The following is a 20,665-nucleotide window of genomic DNA, read 5'->3' as shown; positions in this document are numbered from 1 at the left end:
GTCCAATGGACGAAGACAAAAGATGTCCGATCAGTCACTTCAGATGAAGACTGGAATGGACGGTTCACTGATTGCACTTTCATCCTGAGATCAGAAGGACTGGAGATGGATCTGCACCGCATCAGTGTCCTGCAGGGGTCACATACATCTTCATCAGTCACAGTTTTCAGCGAAAGATAGCTGGCGTCAAGTCCTACTGTCGTCTACTGTAGAACTAGACGACTGGAGAAAGGATTGGCAACGATTTGGATTTTTATCTATTTTAAATTCCTTGTATGGTGAAAATATGTGGGGTTAAATTTCTTCCAGATGCTCAATTCAACACTGTTATTAAGACTGTCCTGAGGTGATGATGATAATACAGATTCACAGTTTGCTCACACTTACAACACTTACATGTACAACATGACGCCATACATTTAGCAGCATTTCACAGATGTGCATCATGTAGGCTAAGTACTCATTAAGGTACACAGTCACAAATGTTGACATGCAGGCATGAACAAATTGTATCGACACACAAACACACACAAAGGTTTTTAATGCAGACAGACGGTTTGTATGCTGCTGGTTTGAGTGATGACAGGAATTGATTGCATCAGGAGCGGAGATGTGAGCACGGACACTCACACAGGCCTGCCCACACAAATGGCTGGGTCCCTGAAAACCTCCAGTCAATGCCCCCCCCCCCCCCCCCCCGATTCAGGAAATATAATCCAACCAATATGTTTAATATCAAAACTCAATCTTGTCACCATTTGGCACACAAAGGGTTTATAGGATGGATTATGTTTGACACAGTTACACTATGCTGTGCTCAATCTGAAACATTTTGAACATTTCTGCTTTTCTACTGCTTTTTAAATGGCCGTAAACGGAGCCGCTGTAAACACCCAACTTTGAATAGATATTAACATAAATATCTAAAAATCTAAAAATAAAGTTTAGCTTAGTTAGGTTCTTGGCTTCCAAAGACCATGGGCCCCCCAAGTGGATGGGCCCTAGAAAGCCTTCCCACTTTCTACCCCTTATGGGCGGCCCTGCACACACACACACACACACACACACACACACACACACACACACACACACACACACACACACAGAAATCCCCCATGATGCAGGATGGTGATGAATTCTGTTTAATCCGGTGGTCAGAGCATCCCAGGTGGGATGGGTTAGACCTTCTTCTCAGGGCTATCTCTTACAGGTCAATGGTTCAGCCTGATGGTGTGGCCAGATACAATGACTGGTTTTATTCATATCCACAAAATAGAATAGAATAGAATACCATCCAGGGCATTTACAGGAACAATAGCAGGATTAGGCCTACTCAAAAAGTAATGCATTAATCTGGTTCAATTATTTTAAATCCAAGGTTAAATGAGTGGAGGCCGACTCTTTAAGATGTAAATGTTATTAAATTGATATTAACTTTGATTTCCACATTTTTGATGTCCACAAGTGCCGACCTATTTAAACAAAAGTCAGCTCATAATCTCGTAGAAATATGAGTTAAATTCCACTTATTCCAAACGCTAAACACTGTGCAACTGTTGCCATTCCTCTCATATGACGTTAGGCCTAATCTATTTCCAGCTATGCTTTAATGAGGGCACAAGCGGAGCCTAACATAAACTACCAGGCGCGGAATATCAGATCAGACGTCACTCCACCCTCGTTTTAGGGGACAATATGTGTTTTTTGTGTTTTACCCTCCCCTTCTCTCCCTCCCTTTCCATGTTCTCCACTGCTCCCTCCCGGGCCACAAGTGTTTGATTCGCTGTTTGGCCGTGCATATTAATGAGAGAGGGACAGCGGGCTGCTTTTAAAAGAGCTGCTGTCTGCCTCTGAGAGAGAGAGAGAGAGAGAGAGAGAGAGAGAGAGAGAGAGAGAGAGAGAGAGAGAGAGAGAGAGGAAAGAGACCTCAACGAGTGACAGGAGGTTCATCCAAGCGCCCAGGACGCACAGACCAAGTTGCACAACCAGTGCTCCAAAGGAAAAAAACCTCAGCGCCCCTTCACATCTGCCATCCAACAGTCGCTGCAAGTGGATATAATTTGCTCTTCGGAAGACTTTGCTGAGTTGTCGAGACCGTTTGAAGAGCTCGGATTTCGAGGAAATAAATATATTTTGATATACTTGAGAAGACATGCATCGGTGCACAGCGGTGCTACTTTTGTTAGTGGTGGCCTTGTACGTCCTGAGCGCAGAAGGTAAACTTAAACACTTTTGATTCGTTCCTTATACGTTTAAATAGGTAATTTTTGAAAATTGGTTGATCTGCACTGAATTGATATGGTTGACTGAATGACAAACAATAGGTGGAAACATAGCCTATATGTTTTCAGTGGTGTGTTTTTCTTACATGTTTTGCTCACTAAAATAACATTTAATGTTGACATGATGCATGCATTTGACTCTTGATCTGATCCCAAAGCACTCGATTCAGCACATTGGTATGTCTTAATTGTGTGCATAAACGTTGAGAACATCTTAAGAACAAAGTGTAACGATGAGGTCAACTGTGGTGTGAAATTTGGTGCCATAAGTTGGCACTCATCACCACTTTGGGATTGTGTGAGCTTGGCAAGACAAGTGCAGCTCACCATATGCAGCTGAAATGATTTAAAGCCAATATTCATGGAGATTTGGGGGAGGGGGATATGGAGAAAATTGATGAATTAAAATGCCATTCTTTCTTTGCGAATATCAAAATTAATGAGGATACCATTTTGAGCAAAGAAAATCTTTGTCAGCTCTTTGGAAAGCACATATAGTCAAAATGGTCTCTAAGAACATTGTAGTTTTGGGGCAAAAATATGGGGAAGCAACTTGCAAACCATACACTTACATTCAAATGTCCCTGTATCTTTAACATCTTACATTCTTTGGTATTTCATGTGCAGATTGGATGACGTTTTTCTTGTCAACACCTAGACACCATCTCTTCCCATAGTGTGAAAGCCTTGAAACCCCCCCATCACACACACACACACACACACACACACACACACACACACACACACACACACACACACACACACACACACACACACACACACACACACACACACACACACACACACACACACACACACACACACACCATACATGGACGTATTAACCTCTCTACAGTGTTGTTGTCCAGTTTGTCTTGTGCTGAGTGCTGGCACTACTTTGGGGCTTGTGACAGATTTAGTGGCCGGGGTGAGGACAGGTAGCAGGTGATGGATGAAGAAAACCTTGGACTATCCAGGTCATCACCTCCCATCACAAATATACAACCAAGCAAAACTCATTTCCCCTGTCCTTTAATTCAGCAACACACAATCGCCACACCTAGAAAACTGCAGCTTGAGAACACGTTGGGCAGAAATGAATAAATGTCTAGATGCTGAAGAAGTGTGAGTGCATTGCTTCAATAAAATCAATGCATGCAGCTCTCCACAGTAGAATAATAAATAAAGAAAGAAAGAAAAAGAAAGTCAAATCAAAAGGTTGTATGAATATATATATTTTTTTTTTAAATGTTTATGTGACCTTAAATCTTCAATCGAAACATTTATTGTTATTTACTGTTGCATAAATACACAAATTAAGGAATTTACTGGGGGGAGTGTGTTTTGAAAACATTTGATGTTCAAACTGTGAGTTATCGGACTTAAATATCAGCACTGCTGATCACTTTTGTTAGTGAGTGCTTTACATATAAACTGGGGACTGGTTTATCACCAATTTACTGTAAAAATAAATAAATAACTTTTCTACCCGTGACGTACCTATTTGCATGAGAATGGCTTCGGTAATCTGTTGCACTATTCAGTTTCTGCATAACACATTATTTTCAAACCCCCTGCATCCCAAGTTCAATGTGTGTGTAAAAACTATATTGGAAAAACAAATCAAATACTAGAACTGCAAGCAGTTGTGAACGGGGGCCAAGCCTCCCACGCGACTCGGGATCGGGCGTCGTCGTCCGCGGCGCCGGCCCCTCGCTTCACGGAATCCGGGGATGTAAAGTTTTTGAATGTGCGATGTTCGGTGTGGGAGTTATAGGCCCAAACGCGTTTTCTTTGCTTTTTGTGGTTTTGGTGCCCCCTATGGATGACATTCGCAAAACTGTGTTTGATAGAAAGATGCAGCTCAATGTACCGAACAAGTGGATGTTACATTTTTCAATGTGCGATGTTTGGTTGGGGAGTTATGAGCAAAATGAAATTGTGAACCTCTCCATTGTAAAGAGACTTTTTTGAATTTTCCCATTTTCCCGCCGAAAGACTTAGGAAATGGCGAAAAAAGGCCAAAAAATTGAAAAACTCTTTTTTTTAATAAGTCCGGCATACATAGGAATTTCTTGCCCATATTTTTTTTATAGACTCAGGTATGCCCCATGATAGTCTCCCTTGAGTTTCAAGAAAATCCCTCTTTTTTTTTTTTTTTACGGATTTTCGCAAATCTTTAAAGCGCTACCGTTTGGTCTTCCGATGGTCGTAGAAAAATTATTTGACCAACTTTTGCTCGTGGGAGTTGGTAGAGCATAATGTTTTTGGTTTCGTATAAATCGGGCGAAAACTGTAGGAGGAGTATGTTTTGGTGACTGACACAGTTTTTGCGATATAGCGAAAAATGTATATATACGCAAATGGGCGTGGCCTATCTCAAAAGATGCATCTAACTTGTGTGCATCTGTGGATATAAAGTTTTTGACTGTCGGACTTTCGGTGCGGAAGTTATAGCCCAAAACGCCTTTTCCTTTGTTGTAGCGCCACCTAGTGGCCGGGATGTCTGAATTTTTTCCTCTGCGTACGTACCATGGACCTGGATAAGCCATGCAAGTGGCATGTCCCAACCCTTTACGGTTTGGGCTGCAGCACCACTTTTACGCATGGAAGAATAAGAATAAAGACTAGAACTGCGAGCAGTTGTGAACGGGGGCCAAGCCTCCCACGCGACTCGGGATCGGGCGTAGTCATCCGCGGCGCCGGCCCCTCGCTTCACGGAATCCGGGGATGTAAAGTTTTTGAATGTGGGATGTTCGGTGTGGAAGTTATAGCCCCAAACGCGTTTTCTTTGCTTTTTGTGGTTTTGGCGCCCCCTAGGGATGACATTTGCAAAACTCCGTTAGATCGACAGATGCAGCTCAATGTACCAAACAGGTGGATGTCAAGTTTTTGAATGTGCGATGTTTGGTTGGGGAGTTATGAGCAAAATGAAATTGTCAAACTCTCCATTGTAAAGACACTTTTTTGAATTTTCCCATTTTCCCGCCTAAACACTTAGAAAATGGCGAAAACAGGCAAAAAAATTTAAAAACTATTTTTTTTAATAAGTCCGGCCCACATAAAAATTTATTTCCCATATTTTTGCCATAGGCTCAGGTATGCCCCATGATAGTCTCCCTTCAGTTTCAAGAAAATCCCCTTTTTTTTTTTTTTTAAGGAATTTTCGTGAATCTTTAAAGCGCTACCGTTTGGTCTTCCAATGGTCGTAGAAAAACTATTTGACCCACTTTTGCTCGTGGGAGTCGGGAGAGCATAATGCTTTTGGTTTCGTCCAAATCGTGCGAAAACTGTAGGAGGAGTATGTTTTGGTGACTGACACAGTTTTTGCGATGTAGCGAAAAATGTATATATACGCAAATGGGCGTGGCCTATCTCAAAAGATGCATCTGACTTGTGTGCATCTGTGGATATAAAGTTTTTGACTGTCGGACTTTCGGTGTGGGAGTTATAGCATTTTCCTTTGTTGTAGCGCCACCTAGTGGCCGGCATGTCTGATTTTTTTTGTCTGCGTTCCTTGGACGGACCTGGATCAGCCATGCAAGTGGCATGTCCCAACCCTTTACGGTTTGGGCTGCAGCACCACTTTCTCGCGGAGAATAGGAATAATAACTAGAACTGCAAGCAGTTGTGAACGGGGGCCAAGCCTCCCACGCGACTCGGGATCGGGCGTCGTCGTCCGCGGCGCCGGCCCCTCGCTTCACGGAATCCGGGGATGTAAAGTTTTTGAATGTGGGATGTTCTGTGTGGGAGTTATAGCCCCAAACGCGTTTTCTTTGCTTTTTGCGGTTTTGGTGCCCCCTATGGATGACATTCGCAAAACTGTGTTATGTAGAAAGATGCAGCTGACTTGTGGGCATCTGTGGATATTAAGTGTTTGACTGTGGGATGTTCGGTGTGGAAGTTATAGCCCCAAACGCGTTTCCTTTGCTTTTTGTGGTTTTGGCGCCCCCTATGGATGACATTCGCAAAACTACGTTAGATAGAAAGATGCAGCTCAATGTACCAAACAAGTGGATGTCAAGTTTTTCAATGTGCGATGTTCGGTTGGGGAGTTATAGCAAAATCAAATTGTCATCCTCTCCATTGTGAAGACACTTTTTTGAATTTTCCCATTTTCCCGCCGAAAGACTTAGAAAATGGCGAAAACAGGCAAAAAAATTGATAAACTCTTTTTTTTAATAAGTCCGGCCCACATAAAAATTTCTTTCCCATATTTTTGCCATAGGCTCAGGTATGCCCCATGATAGTCTCCCTTCAGTTTCAAGAAAAACCCCTTTTTTATTTTTTTTAAGGAATTTTCGCGAATCTTTAAAGCGCTACTGTTTGGTCTTCCGATAGTCGTAGAAAAACTATTTGACCCACTTTTGCTCGTGGGAGTCAGGAGAGCATAATGCTTTTGGTTTCGTCCAAATCGGGCAAAAACTGTAGGAGGAGTATGTTTCGGTGACTGACACAGTTTTTGCGATGTAGCAAAAAATTTATATATACGCAAATGGGCGTGGCCTATCTCAAAAGATGCAGCTGACTTGTGGGCATCTGTGGATATAAAGTTTTTGACTGTCGGACTTTCGGTGCGGAAGTTATAGCCCAAAACGCCTTTTCCTTTGTTGTAGCGCCACCTAGTGGCCGGGATGTTTGAATTTTTTTGTCTGCGTACGGGGTACGGACTTGGATGAGCCCTGCAAGTGGCATGTCCCAACCCTTTACGGTTTGGGCTGCAGCACCACTTTTATGTGGAGAAGAATAATAAGAACTAGAACTGCAAGCAGTTGTGAACGGGGGCCAAGCCTCCCACGCGACTCGGGATCGGGCGTCGTCGTCCGCGGCGCCGGCCCCTCGCTTCACGGAATCCGGGGATGTAAAGTTTTTGAATGTGGGATGTTCGGTGTGGGAGTTATAGCCCCAAACGCGTTTTCTTTGCTTTTTGTGGTTTTGGCGCCCCCTATGGATGACATTCGCAAAACTACGTTAGATAGAAAGATGCAGCTCAATGTACCAAACAAGTGGATGTCAAGTTTTTGAATGTGCGATGTTCGGTTGGGGAGTTATAGCAAAATCAAATTGTCATCCTCTCCATTGTAAAGACACTTTTTTGAATTTTCCCATTTTCCCGCCTAAAGACTTAGAAAATGGCGAAAACAGGCCAAAAAATTGAAAAACTATTTTTTTTAATAAGTCCGGCCCACATAGAAATTTCTAGCCCATATTTTTTCCATAGGCTCAGGTATGCCCCATGATAGTCTCCCTTGAGTTTCAAGAAAATCCCCCTTTTTTTTTTTTTTAAGGGATTTTCGCAAATATTTAAATCGCTACCGTTTGGTCTTCCGATGTTCGTAGAGAAATTATTTGACCAACTCTTGCTCGTGGGAGTCAGTAGAGCATAATGCTTTTGGTTTCGTCTAAATCAGGCAAAAACTGTAGGAGGAGTATGTTTTGGTGACTGACACAGTTTTTGCGATGTAGCAAAAAATGTATATATACGCAAATGGGCGTGGCCTATCTCAAAAGATGCAGCTGGCTTGTGGGCATCTGTGGATATAAAGTTTTTGACTCTCTGACTTTCGGTGTGGAAGTTATAGCCCAAAACGCCTTTTCCTTTGTTGTAGCGCCACCTAGTGGCTGGCATGTCTGAATTTTTTCGTCTGCGTACGTACCATGGACCTGGATAAGCCATGCAAGTGGCATGTGCCAACCCTTTACGGTTTGGGCTGCAGCACCACTTTTACGCATGGAAGAATAAAGAATAATAATAATCCCTACAAGAACAATAGGGTTCCCTGCCCCGCAGGGCTTGGGAACCGCGTTGCTCTGCAAAACGCGGTCCCAGCCCTACTCGGGCTTGGCCCCCTAATAAGAACTAGAACTGCAAGCAGTTGTGAACGGGGGCCAAGCCTCCCACGCGACGCGGGATCGGGCGTCGTCGTCCGCGGCGCCGGCCCCTCGCTTCACGGAATCCGGGGATGTAAAGTTTTTGAATGTGCGATGTTTGGTGTGGGAGTTATAGGCCCAAACGCGTTTTCTTTGCTTTTTGTGGTTTTGGTGCCCCCTATTGGATGACATTCGCAAAACTGTGTTTGATAGAAAGATGCAGCTCAATGTAACGAACAAGTGGATGTTAAATTTTTCAATGTGCGATGTTTGGTTGGGGAGTTATGAGCAAAATGAAATTGTGAACCTCTCCATTGTAAAGACACTTTTTTGAATTTTCCCATTTTCCCGCCGAAAGACTTAGGAAATGGCGAAAAGAGGCAAAAAAATTGAAAAACTATTTTTTTTAATAAGTCCGGCATACATAGGAATTTCTTGGCCATATTTTTTTTATAGACTCAGGTATGCCCCATGATAGTCTCCCTTGAGTTTCAAGAAAATCCCTCTTTTTTTTTTTTTTACGGATTTTCGCAAATCTTTAAAGCGCTACCGTTTGGTCTTCCGATGGTCGTAGAAAAATTATTTGACCAACTTTTGCTCGTGGGAGTCGGTAGAGCATAATGCTTTTGGTTTCGTCCAAATCGGGTGAAAGCTGTAGGAGGACTGTGTTTTGGTGACTGACACAGTTTTTGCGATGTAGCGAAAAATGTATATATACGGAAATGGGCGTGGCCTATCTCAAAAGATGCAGCTGACTTGTGGGCATCTGTGGATATAAAGTTTTTGACTATCGGACTTTCGGTGTGGGAGTTATAGCCCCAAACATGTTTTTTTATTGTTGTAGCGCCACCTAGTGGCTGGCATGTCTGAATTTTTTTGTCTGCGTACCAGGCACGGACCTGGATAAGCCCTGCAAGTGGCATGTCCCAACCCTTTACGGTTTGGGCTGCAGCACCACTTTTACGTAAGGAAAAATAATAATAATAATAATAACTAGAACTGCAAGCAGTTGTGAACGGGGGCCAAGCCTCCCACGCGACTCGGGATCGGGCGTCATCGTCCGCGGCGCCGGCCCCTCGCTTCACGGAATCCGGGGATGTAAAGTTTTTGAATGTGGGATGTTTGGTTTGGGAGTTATAGACCAAAAGGCAAAAGTAATGGCAGAGAAAGATGCTGAAGTGTGTTTTTGGCTCCCCCTTTTGGAGCAATTTAAGGAAAAAGTAGAACCAGACTGAGAACCATAGGACAAACACATGTGTGAAGTTTGGTGTTAATAGGATAAATCGTTTTGGATTTAGGAGCAGTTTGGTAAAAGGTAGCTATGTGCAAATCTTTAAAGCGCTACCGTTTGGTCTTCCGATGGTCGTAGAAAAATTCTTTACACAACATTTGCTCGTGGGAGTCAGTAGAGCATAATGCTTTTGGTTTCGTCGAAATCGGAGAAAAACTGTAGGAGGAGTGTGTTTTGGTGACTGACACAGTTTTTGCAATGTAGCGAAAGAAAATCCCATATGCAAATGGGCGTGGCCTATCTCATAAGATGCAGCTGACTTGTGGGCATCTGTGGATCTAAAGTGTTTGACTGTGGGATGTTCGGTGTGGAAGTTATAGCCCCAAACGCGTTTTCTTTGCTTTTTGTGGTTTTGGCGCCCCCTATGGATGACATTTGCAAAATTACGTTGGGTAGAAAAATGCGGCTCAATGTACCGAAGAAGTGGATGTCAGGTTTTTGAATGTGCGATGTTCGGTTGGGGAGTTATAGCAAAATCAAATTGTCAACCTCTCCATTGTAAAGACACTTATTTGAATTTTCCCATTTTCCCGCCGAAAGACTTAGGAAATGGCGAAAACAGGCAAAAAAATTGAAAAACTCTTTTTTTTAATAAGTCCGGCCCACAAAGGAATTTCTTGCCCATATTTTTTTGATAGACTCAAGTATGCCCCATGATAGTCTCCCTTGAGTTTCAAGAAAATCCCTCTTTTTTTTTTTTTTTACAGATTTTCGCAAATTTTTAAAGCGCTACCGTTTGGTCTTCCGATGGTCGTAGAAAAACTAATTGACCAACTCTTGCTCGTGGGAGTTAGGAGGGCATAATGCTTTTGGTTTCGTCCGAATCGGGCAAAAACTGTAGGAGGAGTATGTTTTGGTGACTGACACAGTTTTTGCGATGTAGCAAAAAATGTATATACACGCAAATGGGCGTGGCCTATCTCAAAAGATGCAGCTGACTTGTGGGCATCTGTGGATATAATGTTTTTGACTGTCAGACTTTCAGTGCGGAAGTTATAGCCCAAAACGCCTTTTCCTTTGTTGTAGCGCCACCTAGTGGCCGGGATGTCTGAATTTTTTCGTCTGCGTACCAGGCACGGACCTGGATCAGCCATGCAAGTGGCATGTCCCAACCCTTTATGGTTTGGGCTGCAGCACCACTTTTACGTAAGGAAAAATAAAAAGAATAATAATCCCTACAAGAACAATAGGGTTCCCTGCCCCGCAGGGCTTGGGAACCGCGTTGCTCTGCAAAACGCGGTCCCAGCCCTACTCGGGCTTGGCCCCCTAATAATAATCCCTACAAGAACAATAGGGTTCCCTGCCCCGCAGGGCTTGGGAACCGCGTTGCTCTGCAAAACGCGGTCCCAGCCCTACTCGGGCTTGGCCCCCTAATAAGAATAATCCCTACAAGATCAATAGGGTTCCCTGCCCCGCAGGGCTTGGGAACCGCGTTGCTCTGCAAAACGCGGTCCCAGCCCTACTCGGGCTTGGCCCCCTAATAATAATCCCTACAAGAACAATAGGGTTCCCTGCCCCGCAGGGCTTGGGAACCGCGTTGCTCTGCAAAACGCGGTCCCAGCCCTACTCGGGCTTGGCCCCCTAAATAAAGAATAAAGAATAATCCTTACAAAAACAATAGGGTTCCCTGCCCCGCAGGGCTTGGGAACCGCGTTGCTCTGCAAAACGCGGTCCCAGCCCTTCTCGGGCTTGGCCCCCTAATTAAAGTGTGTCCGACACATGTGTGCGTTTATTCTCCCAACAGCCTACAAGTGCAGGTGCACCAGGAAGGGGCCAAAGATCAGATACAAGGATGTGCAGAAGCTGGAGATCAAAGCCAAACACCCGTTCTGCCATGAGAAGATGATATTGTGAGTGAGATGTTTTCTTTTCTCTCTTTTTCTGTATGCTTAACTTTTCCACTGCTCAATATCTTTCTTGGCGATCCTTCTCCTTCATTGTCTTTTCATTCTTTGCATATTCTTCTTTTCTTTTGTCTGCCTACTTTCTTTAAATCCATTTCTGTCACTGTACTTGTACCTGCTTGATATACAACTGCAACTGTACAATGACTGTCCTCCGTTTGGCAGCCAGGACACAGCCATAAACAAAACATCCGGTAATCTGTGCTTCAGGCACTTCATAAGTGAAATAAACAACTGATGATTTAATAAAACCCCACAGTCAGAAACAAGGAATGATATTCTAGTCGGACATATGGGAAGAAAATAAACACCACTTTCGACATAGCATGGCAGTACATGATAAAGGGTTAATCATATACCAGACATTTGATCATTCAGTTAACATACTGTTATATTTACAGTAAACATGTATTACATTATTTCAAAACAAAAAGACAATATTTGTATGTAAACAGAGTGTGTTCCCTTAACATCCCAACACTTTTAGCTTGGTTTGTATAGTTTTGTTCTACCTATTCTCTCTCTCTCTTTCTGCCATCTGACTTTATTTCAACAGGCTAGCCATTCAGAACAAGCTATTATTTACAATTTCTACATTTGACCCATAACATCAGTTCAAATAGATATATGGCTTTTTTTGTTTAATTCGAGCAATATGAACCTCTCTGATAATAACTTAAAACACAAACACACTCAAAGTAGCCTCTGACTCTCGGATAGACAAGACAACTTAAAAGAAAAATAAACTCCTGTTTTATGTGTAGCATGTAGGTTTTTTTTAAAACTCTCACATGTAGTGAATCATATGACCTGGAATTTCCGTGTGGAATTAATTTCAAGTTTGGTGTCAAAGCCCCATGTTAACAGCTATAGAGGGATGTTATTTCAGCCTCCCTACAGTCAGTTTTGTGTTCAGGGCAGAAGCTCTGCTGCCACCTGCTGTTATATTACAATATCACATAGAGAACACCATTTGGGTAAGAGAAGTGACAGCTGAGACACTGACCATGTGGCACAAAATAAATCTGCTAACACTGTCACATTGTCACATTGTGACATTCTTCATTCAAAGTCCCAGCAATTATTACATTGTATGTCTGAAAATGCCTAGAAGTAGTCTGCATGGACTCTCAGGTATGTTTCTTCTGTTTTGTTTATGTAAGGCTGCTCTATTAGCATGAGATGGGGGCCACCAGCCGCTGGTGCCCAGTGAAAAATGGGCCTCAGTGGGCTCCGGAAAGCCAGAGAGAGAAAGAGAGGAGAGAAATGAGCGAGAGAGTCCCCCCTCTGGCCTTTGTTGTGGCCGTCTGGCTTACGGAGCTCAGTTTGGCATTCATGGAGACCACTCCTAACCACACACACAAGCTAGTAGACCCCAAATGTCCTGTTTTTCACGTTATTTCTTCTATTTCTCTCATTTACTCTTTCGTTCACTTGAGCTTATAATTTCATTCTTTATATATTTTTGGACACTTTTTTATGTTGTTGTTGCCCTTTGTCTGTCTTTATCTCTGAAGGTCTTTCTGGCTACCAGGCATATGAGCTGTGAAAGATTTATTAAGATCCTTTATTCAATTGAAACTAGCAGCACCACACTATCAAAACACTTCATTACAAGAAAAAAAACCCATGTAATCAAAATGATACCTAAGTAAAAATAGTGTTATTGACAAATTGCACTTAAATTAGCTAAAGTAAATTTGTGAGGAATGACTAATTATATTATAATCTTAGGAAAAAGGGATTCACTTATATGTCAGAAGCAGAATAATGTTTTTTTTCAGTGGAGGCAGAGCTCATATGAGCTACCTTGTGTACTTTTTGTTGGCTGATATCATAAAATGACATGGTGAAAAAAGTGACGTTTAATGATGTCAAATTAATGAAGTCAAAAAGTACAACATTTCCCCTTTAAATGTTGTGAAGTACCAAGAAAAACCTATCTTGTTTTTTATGTATTCCCTTTGTTTATTATTATTTTCCCTTATTGAGCATACATTCTTATTTTAGCTCCCCTGCTCACTCACCGTATTAGCTGTTAGAGCCAGTGGCTGTACTTCAGCTGGTGAATTATATCGAAGAGGATTTTAAGCTCATATTAACACAGTAATCAAACTATCACTATCAAATTCACACACACACAAACACACGCACGCACACACACACACACACACACACACACACACACACAAACACACGCACGCACACACACACACACACACACACACACACACACACACACACACACACACACACACACACACACACACACACACACACACACACACACACAGAGTTAAAGCTCATTCTTCCATTACAAAGCATGTACCGCTGCCCAACTGAACCTCAATAGCCAAACAAAGTAACAAGTCAATGGGCAGGAAAAAAGATGCAACACTTTAAACTGGATCTTTATAACTACTGAAAGCAGTGATTTTATTGAGAATCAAGTCTTTTCACTTGTCAACTAATTTAAAATTCATGGTTTGGCAAGCTTTTGAGTGTGTCACTGGATGGAGAGGCCCCGTGGCATGGTGGGTGTTTTTCCCACATTTCTCTTGTTCGCCCTGAATATGCCACATGCAGGCAGGCTGTCTCTACGGCCGCCTTATAAGCAGAGGGTTACAGACTGACCGACTCATTCAGTAAGCTTGGATGTCACATTTCTTAGTGGCAGTTCCATAATATTACTCCATTTCCAAGGAGCTGGCTGCCCCAGGCAAGCTGATCTTTTGAATAGAGAGGCGAGAGGGCTGCCGAAATGTTATTGAGTGCATTGTGGAATAGCAGCTAAGATTGAACTGTCCAAAAAGCGTTCTCTTTTCAAATGAATGGCTTTCAGATAGGTGAAAGTACCTCCAAATCAGCATTTTGACTCTCTTCAGCTCCATTGAAATTCATACAAAAATAGTAGCTCCTGCAGCTGTTTTCAACTTTCTGTCAAACTACTGAAGATAAAACTGTTGTTAAGACTTTACAACTTAATAAACTATATTGTGGACAAATGAATTAGGTTTAATATGCATTGCTTAATCTCTATCACAGAATCTTCGATTCTTCTATCCTTTGTGTTGTGAGGGACCGTTTGACATTTTGGCCTCTCATCTCATATGTTTAACCAAATCAGTGTATGTAATGCTATTTTAGAAGATGGAAATATGAAGCAACAGGAATTATCTTTGCTGAACTTCACAAACATTATATTACATTGGAGTGCATAATATAATGAATTTATTCAAGCCTTTATTTTGTGAATAACAAACATTAGATTTTTTTTCTTCTCTAAGATTCCTGTTTTGTTTTTTTGTCTCTTCTTTTTGCTCTACTCAGTGTGACGATGGAGAATGTGTCTCGGTTCAAAGGGCAGGAGTATTGTCTTCATCCCAAACTGCAGAGCACCAAGAATCTGGTCAAATGGTTCAGAATCTGGAAGGACAAGCACAGGTAACAATCTATAATATTCAATAACAGTGGCGATTTTGGTTTGGAAACTCTGGTGGGGCCATGCAGGAAAATCTTATAATGCAAACCAGAAATACCACATATTACTACCATTACAACAAAAACAAAGTAGCAAGTGACAGAGGGGACCAAAATTGCAGCTGAATAATGCCCTCACTTAAACGTGAATCTGACGACACATATTAGGCTATTATATCCATCGCACCACCAAAAAGCAGAAAAACTTAAGTTCATAATCCTGCCCTGCACGGCAGCGCCCCCTAATGCAAAGACGCCTCTGTTCAATAACAAAACCAGACAACAGGTTTACTTAACTACATTTTTAAAGACTGGCCTTTTTTATTTTTAGGGGGCGTAGCCCGAGAAGGGCCTGGGACCGCGTTTTGCAGAGCAACTCGGTTCCATAGCCCTGCTGGGCACGGAACCCTATTGTTTTTGCTGGGATTATTCTTCCGTATTATTCCGTGTCGCGTAAAAGTGGTGCTGCAGCCCAAACCGTAAAGGGTTGGGACATGCCACTTGCATGACTAGATCCAGGTCCGTGCCTGGTACGCAGACAAAAAAATTCAGACATGCCGGCCACTAGGTGGCGATACAACAAAGGAAAACGCCTGATTTGGACGAAACCAAAATAATTATGCTCTACCGACTCCCACGAGCAAAAGTTGTATAAAGAATTTTTCTACGACCATCGGAAGACTAAACGGTAGCGCTTTGAAGATTCGCAGATTAGCTTCCTTGTACGTAAGTGATTATAAATCCCAAACTGTACATCGTATCAACACAATATTTTAGACATATATTCGTGCTGCCCTAGGGAACATCCTCAAAAAGAATTGGAAAATTTCGCCCAAAGGGGGCGCAATAAACGCAAAAAGGTTGATATCTTGTAGCTAGCCGCTTAAAACTCAAGGAAGACCATCATGGGGCATACCTGAGTCTATATAAAAAATATGGCCAAGAAATATTAATGTGGGCGGGGTTTCTTTTTGACGGGAAATTCAAAAAAGTGCATTACAGCAGAGTGGCTGACAAGCGGAGTGGCTCTTTTTTTGCTCGATCCTCCCCAATCAAGCATCCCACATTCAAAAACTTCGTATCCACATATTCACTGAAGTATGCTGCATATTTTAGCATGGCCACGCCCATTTGCAAATTGATATATTTTCCGCTACGTTGCAAAAACTGTGTCAGTCACCAAAACATACTCCTCCTACAGTTTTTGCCTGATTTGGACGAAACCAAAAGAATTATGCTTTACCGACTCCCACGAGCAAAAGTTGTGTAAAGAATGTTTCTATGACCTTCGGAAGACCAAGCGCTTTAAAGATTTGCGCATTAGCTACCTTGTACCAAACTGCTCCTAAATCCAAAACGATTCATCCTATTAACACCAAACTTCACACATGTGTTTGTCCTATGGTTCTCAGGTTGGTTCTACTTTTGCGTTAAATTGCTCCGAAAGGGGGCGCCAAAAACACAAAAAGTATACATCTCCTTATCCACTTGAGTATCTTTCTCTGCGATTTTTTTTTCCTTTTGGTCTATAACTCCCAAACTGAACATCCCACATTCAAAAACTTTACATCCCCGGATTCCGTGAAGCGAAGGGCCGGCGCCGCGGACGACGACGCCCAATCCCGAGTCGCTTGGGAGGCTTGGCCCCCGTTCACAACTGCTTGCAGTTCTAGTTTTTTATTTTTACCTATTCTATTCTTTCTAATTTCATTATATTGACACACATCTCTGACACTCCCCAAAATCTATTTATCTCCTTTAATGACAAATCTCTTCAAGCCTATATGTCCAAGATGGGTATTGAAAATATTCTATACTTTGTCATACGTTTAGAACAATAGAGTGAATATTCTCATAAATATTATTGTGGCTGTCTGTATGCATTTAATAATTATTGTCAAATGGACAAGATACAAAAGCATAAAAGGAAACAGTTTGCTATAATGCTCAACTTAAAAACTATACAAATGCTTCTGCAAATATTCATTTGACATTTCTCCCCTCACCTTACTTCCATGAGGGTCAGACATCCCGGTTCTTCGAATCCATTAACATCCACAAGGCCAACAAAATGAACTACAAGAAACCTTTGTCCTCTATTCGTCCAAAGACTACAGTAAAAATACTAAACTCCTGATGGTTAAGGCTAATGATGCTGGCAGAAAAGCCAAAAGAGTGAAACTGAAAGAAAATAACTCTTTTCTGTTTGTCTGTTTCTTCCTCAGGGTCTATGAAGCCTAAAGCAACACAACTACGCAGCACCTGTGGATCAAGGGAGACAAATAAATAAAATAATCCGACAATATACCACCAGGACTGTTTAAGAACAAAATGTATTCTACAATCAAACTGTACTTCTCCTTCTTCTGCCTGAGAGCTGTCAAGCACAATAAGAGATATATGTAGTTCATATGTAAGCTGGTGGGCTCAATTTAGTCGGCCATCAACCTAGCGTCAGCCACTCACCACTCCCATCTGTACAACAGTTATGCTTGTCAAATGGTCAAGGACCTCTCTTTTGCTTTGGCTTCTAGGATTCTTTCAAAGTGAAGAATTTGTATAAGAATGTCTCCTTCTTAAAAAGGGGTAAACCTCCTTTTAAAATAAAGTGTGGTGTTTTCAATTGTTAAGATTTTCCCCAACTGTTTTCACTGTAACAGGTAGAACTGTTATAAAATGCCAACATTTAGGTCTGGTTACCTGTCTCTCAGAGCATCTACTCGAAATGCAGAGATAAAGGTTCGAATCTGATGTTGTCTGTATTTGTAGAGGGGCAGTCATTGTGCGGTATCACACAGTATAATCAAGAATTATCTATTGTTCAGTCAGATAGAGGAGATCTACCAATGTGTATGTGTGTGTGTGTGTGTGTGTGTGTGTGTGTGTGTGTGTGTCTACCATGTCCATGCTACTCTTATGTGTCAAACAAACACACTGCTTCACCACCCATTTTGTGAAAATGTGATCTAATTACATGACTTGGTGTTGTTCCAATAGATATTAAAGTATATAAATAGTTCATTTGTGCCATTGCAGCCTGTGGATTGGAGATAATTAAAAAACATATTAATTAATACACTACGAAAAAAAGACTGTCTGCAGTTTACATAGACAAAGAACTATATGTTATATTTCTTCACTGGTTGAAAGATGTTCCAGTTCCACCTTTTTGAAATAATTGTGTAATGAAGCAATATCTCTGGCTGGTGATTTTCTAGTTTTGTTGTTAATGTTTACCAAAATCCCATGAAAATGTTTACATTAACAATGTATACTCTGCCATTCATTTTCACTGAAACCATAAATCTTTAAAAACAGGTCAAAATAAATCATGCATTTCATTTTTATTTTGTTTTAAAGGGCTAAATAACTTTTTAAAACAACTGGGTACTGAGTATAATGTAGTTTATAGCAAACTTGGGAATGGGATGAGTTGACAATAAGAACAAATACAGAAGATTATCAAACCTTAAAATGAGCAATTGACTCTGTTACAAAGCTATCAAAATTCGCATTGGACGATGGCATGAGATGAAATGGGACCATTTGACTGATAACTCATACAAAGCTACACTTATTCATTACATTACAGAATATATTGAAATAAATTCAAGTCATTTCATTTGTACTGCTTGAACTTATCTCACTGTCTTCTACCGTGTTAAGTTGTTTATAAAGTTTTTATGTTGTTATCTCTCCTACAGTAGATCTCCTGAACAATACTGTCAAATGTGTTATCATTTTGTATGCCGACTGCTGACTTGTAATAATGACCGTTGGTTGATTTTTTTTCTTGCCACCAAACAAAATTCACACACAAATATCTGTCTGCATATTTACAAAAACTCCACATTTTCTTTACCCTTTGAAGAATGTGCATTACTCTTGTTTTATATCTTATACATAGATACATATAAAGAAGCATTTTGTAAATGGACCAGTATAGCCTATATGTTAGTGAGAACAAATTCACCTTAAGACTTTATAGTGTCATGTATATTGTATTACTGCATTTTAGTTGTTTTTGCTATTTAAATGTTGGTTTGGTAACATATTCTTGGAGGGTGAGTGTTTGGACCAGCCCACCAAACACACAGTTACACATTCCATTGAGTGTAAAACAATAAACACAGCAATAAAGTGTCTATAGAGCAGCTAATGTTTCCATTGGACTCATTCAAATAACTGTTTTAATCACATCTGAAGGAAAGGAGAAACCGATGCTGCTGCAGATGTCTAAATGGGGAACAAAGATAAAGCAAATGTATAAAGCCAAATATCACAAATAACAATCTTCTCAGGTAGCATTACAATCTGAACAGCATGATACCCTCTACCCTTATAGACCTTTCATTTGGATAATGAAAAACTCATATAGTGTAGTAATAGTGGAAGAAACCTCAGGAAGGGCAACAAAGGAGGGAACCCCACTCTCAGGACTATTGTCAATAAACAATTGTAGTGTGTGTACAAACCTACAAACAATCACAATATGAACAGTATGAACAGGTTTTCATGTCAAAATTATGACATGTCACATGAAAAACAATGTGGATGCAGGAGGATGTTGAACAACCTATAGCTGTCGCCAAATAGTTAGGACCGGAGCCACACAACCTGTCACCACCATGGAGACCTGGTAAAGGGCAGAGGCCACACAACCAGAAGAGAGAAGCACAGACTTCACAGTAAGAGAGAACAGGCACACAGAGGGAAAGGAGAAAGGATGGCGCGTGCAGACTAGGGAAGAGTAGAAGATAAATCACCCGGGGACGATGATCGAAAGCAAGACACAAGCTGACTTATGGTAATGCACAAAGAGCCTGAGTGAAAAGAGAGGACAAGGGAGAAATAGGGGGAGAGAGAGAGAGAGAGAGAGAGAGAGAGAGAGAGAGAGAGATAAACAGCTTGACAAAACAACTGGGGGTTAGAGAAATGCACCAATATCAGAAAGTTTGCAGAACTTTGTTTTGTTTGATGGTCAGGAAAATAGACCAAGTAGCCCGGTTACATTTACACCTAGTTCGATCCTCTGGGAGGATAATCCAATTGAAAGTTAAGGCAAAACGATGAATTTAAAGTTTAAATTTAGAGGCCTCAATCAAGTCAGACTATCTGAAGTCAACTGGGAGATTTTTCTAATAAAGGGGCATGATAAGAGAAGGCCCTGCAGGACACTACGCTTCTTTTTAACTCCAGTGACAGCAGGAACCGAAAGATGGAGCGCATTCAAACTAAAGTGCTATGACACAAGTACTTCACCAGGCGGCGGTATAGATCTATTGATTTTTTTTTTATCAGGCAAAGTATATGAGTCAGATGGATATAGCATCATCACACAGATAGATAGCCTATTTCGGTAGTTGTGGATTGGATAATTAAAACAATTGTGCATAGCCTACTTGCATACACATAGGCCTACAGACACATTCACATCACACACACTACCACATAGGCCTACACATTGAGATAACATTGGGTCAATCACTATCAAAATGTTGTGTAGCCTTTGCAAAGTCATGTCAATTACACAATGACCATATCAGGTAGGATAAGCCTACTAGAAACCCTCTAGCCTATTAGCCTATGGCTAAATGAAGACTTGATTACATTACATTACGAATAGCCTAATATAATCAGAGGTGGAAAATTACCCTTGAACCCATGAACATGTGACACTGAGTTGGTTAAACTGTCATGCCATTTAGACACAAATAAAAATGAATACATCATATAAATTAACAATGATCCTTTCTTTTATTTAGCCTAAGCTGTCTTGCCCGTCCGCTAGGTGGGGTCAGTTTTTGGTAGCTGTCTCCCGCTGTGCTCGGCTCAGA

General features: G+C 41.4%; 1 protein-coding gene across 1 annotated transcript; it reads left to right on the top strand.

Annotated features, from left to right (window-relative positions):
• Positions 1–1,901: 1,901 nt before the first annotated feature.
• Positions 1,902–18,982, top strand: cxcl14 (chemokine (C-X-C motif) ligand 14). The gene is made up of 4 exons (XM_080035449.1): positions 1,902–2,216; positions 11,189–11,294; positions 14,679–14,792; positions 17,054–18,982. Exons 1-4 carry the CDS (start codon positions 2,153–2,155, stop codon positions 17,067–17,069), a joined length of 300 nt encoding a protein of 99 aa, XP_079891575.1. The 5' UTR covers positions 1,902–2,152; the 3' UTR covers positions 17,070–18,982.
• Positions 18,983–20,665: the final 1,683 nt, after the last annotated feature.

The sequence above is a fragment of the Ammodytes marinus genome (genome assembly GCF_949987685.1).
Source record: "Ammodytes marinus genome assembly, chromosome: 10".
NCBI lineage: Eukaryota > Metazoa > Chordata > Actinopteri > Uranoscopiformes > Ammodytidae > Ammodytes > Ammodytes marinus.
This window is presented reverse-complemented; position numbering and strand designations above follow the sequence as displayed.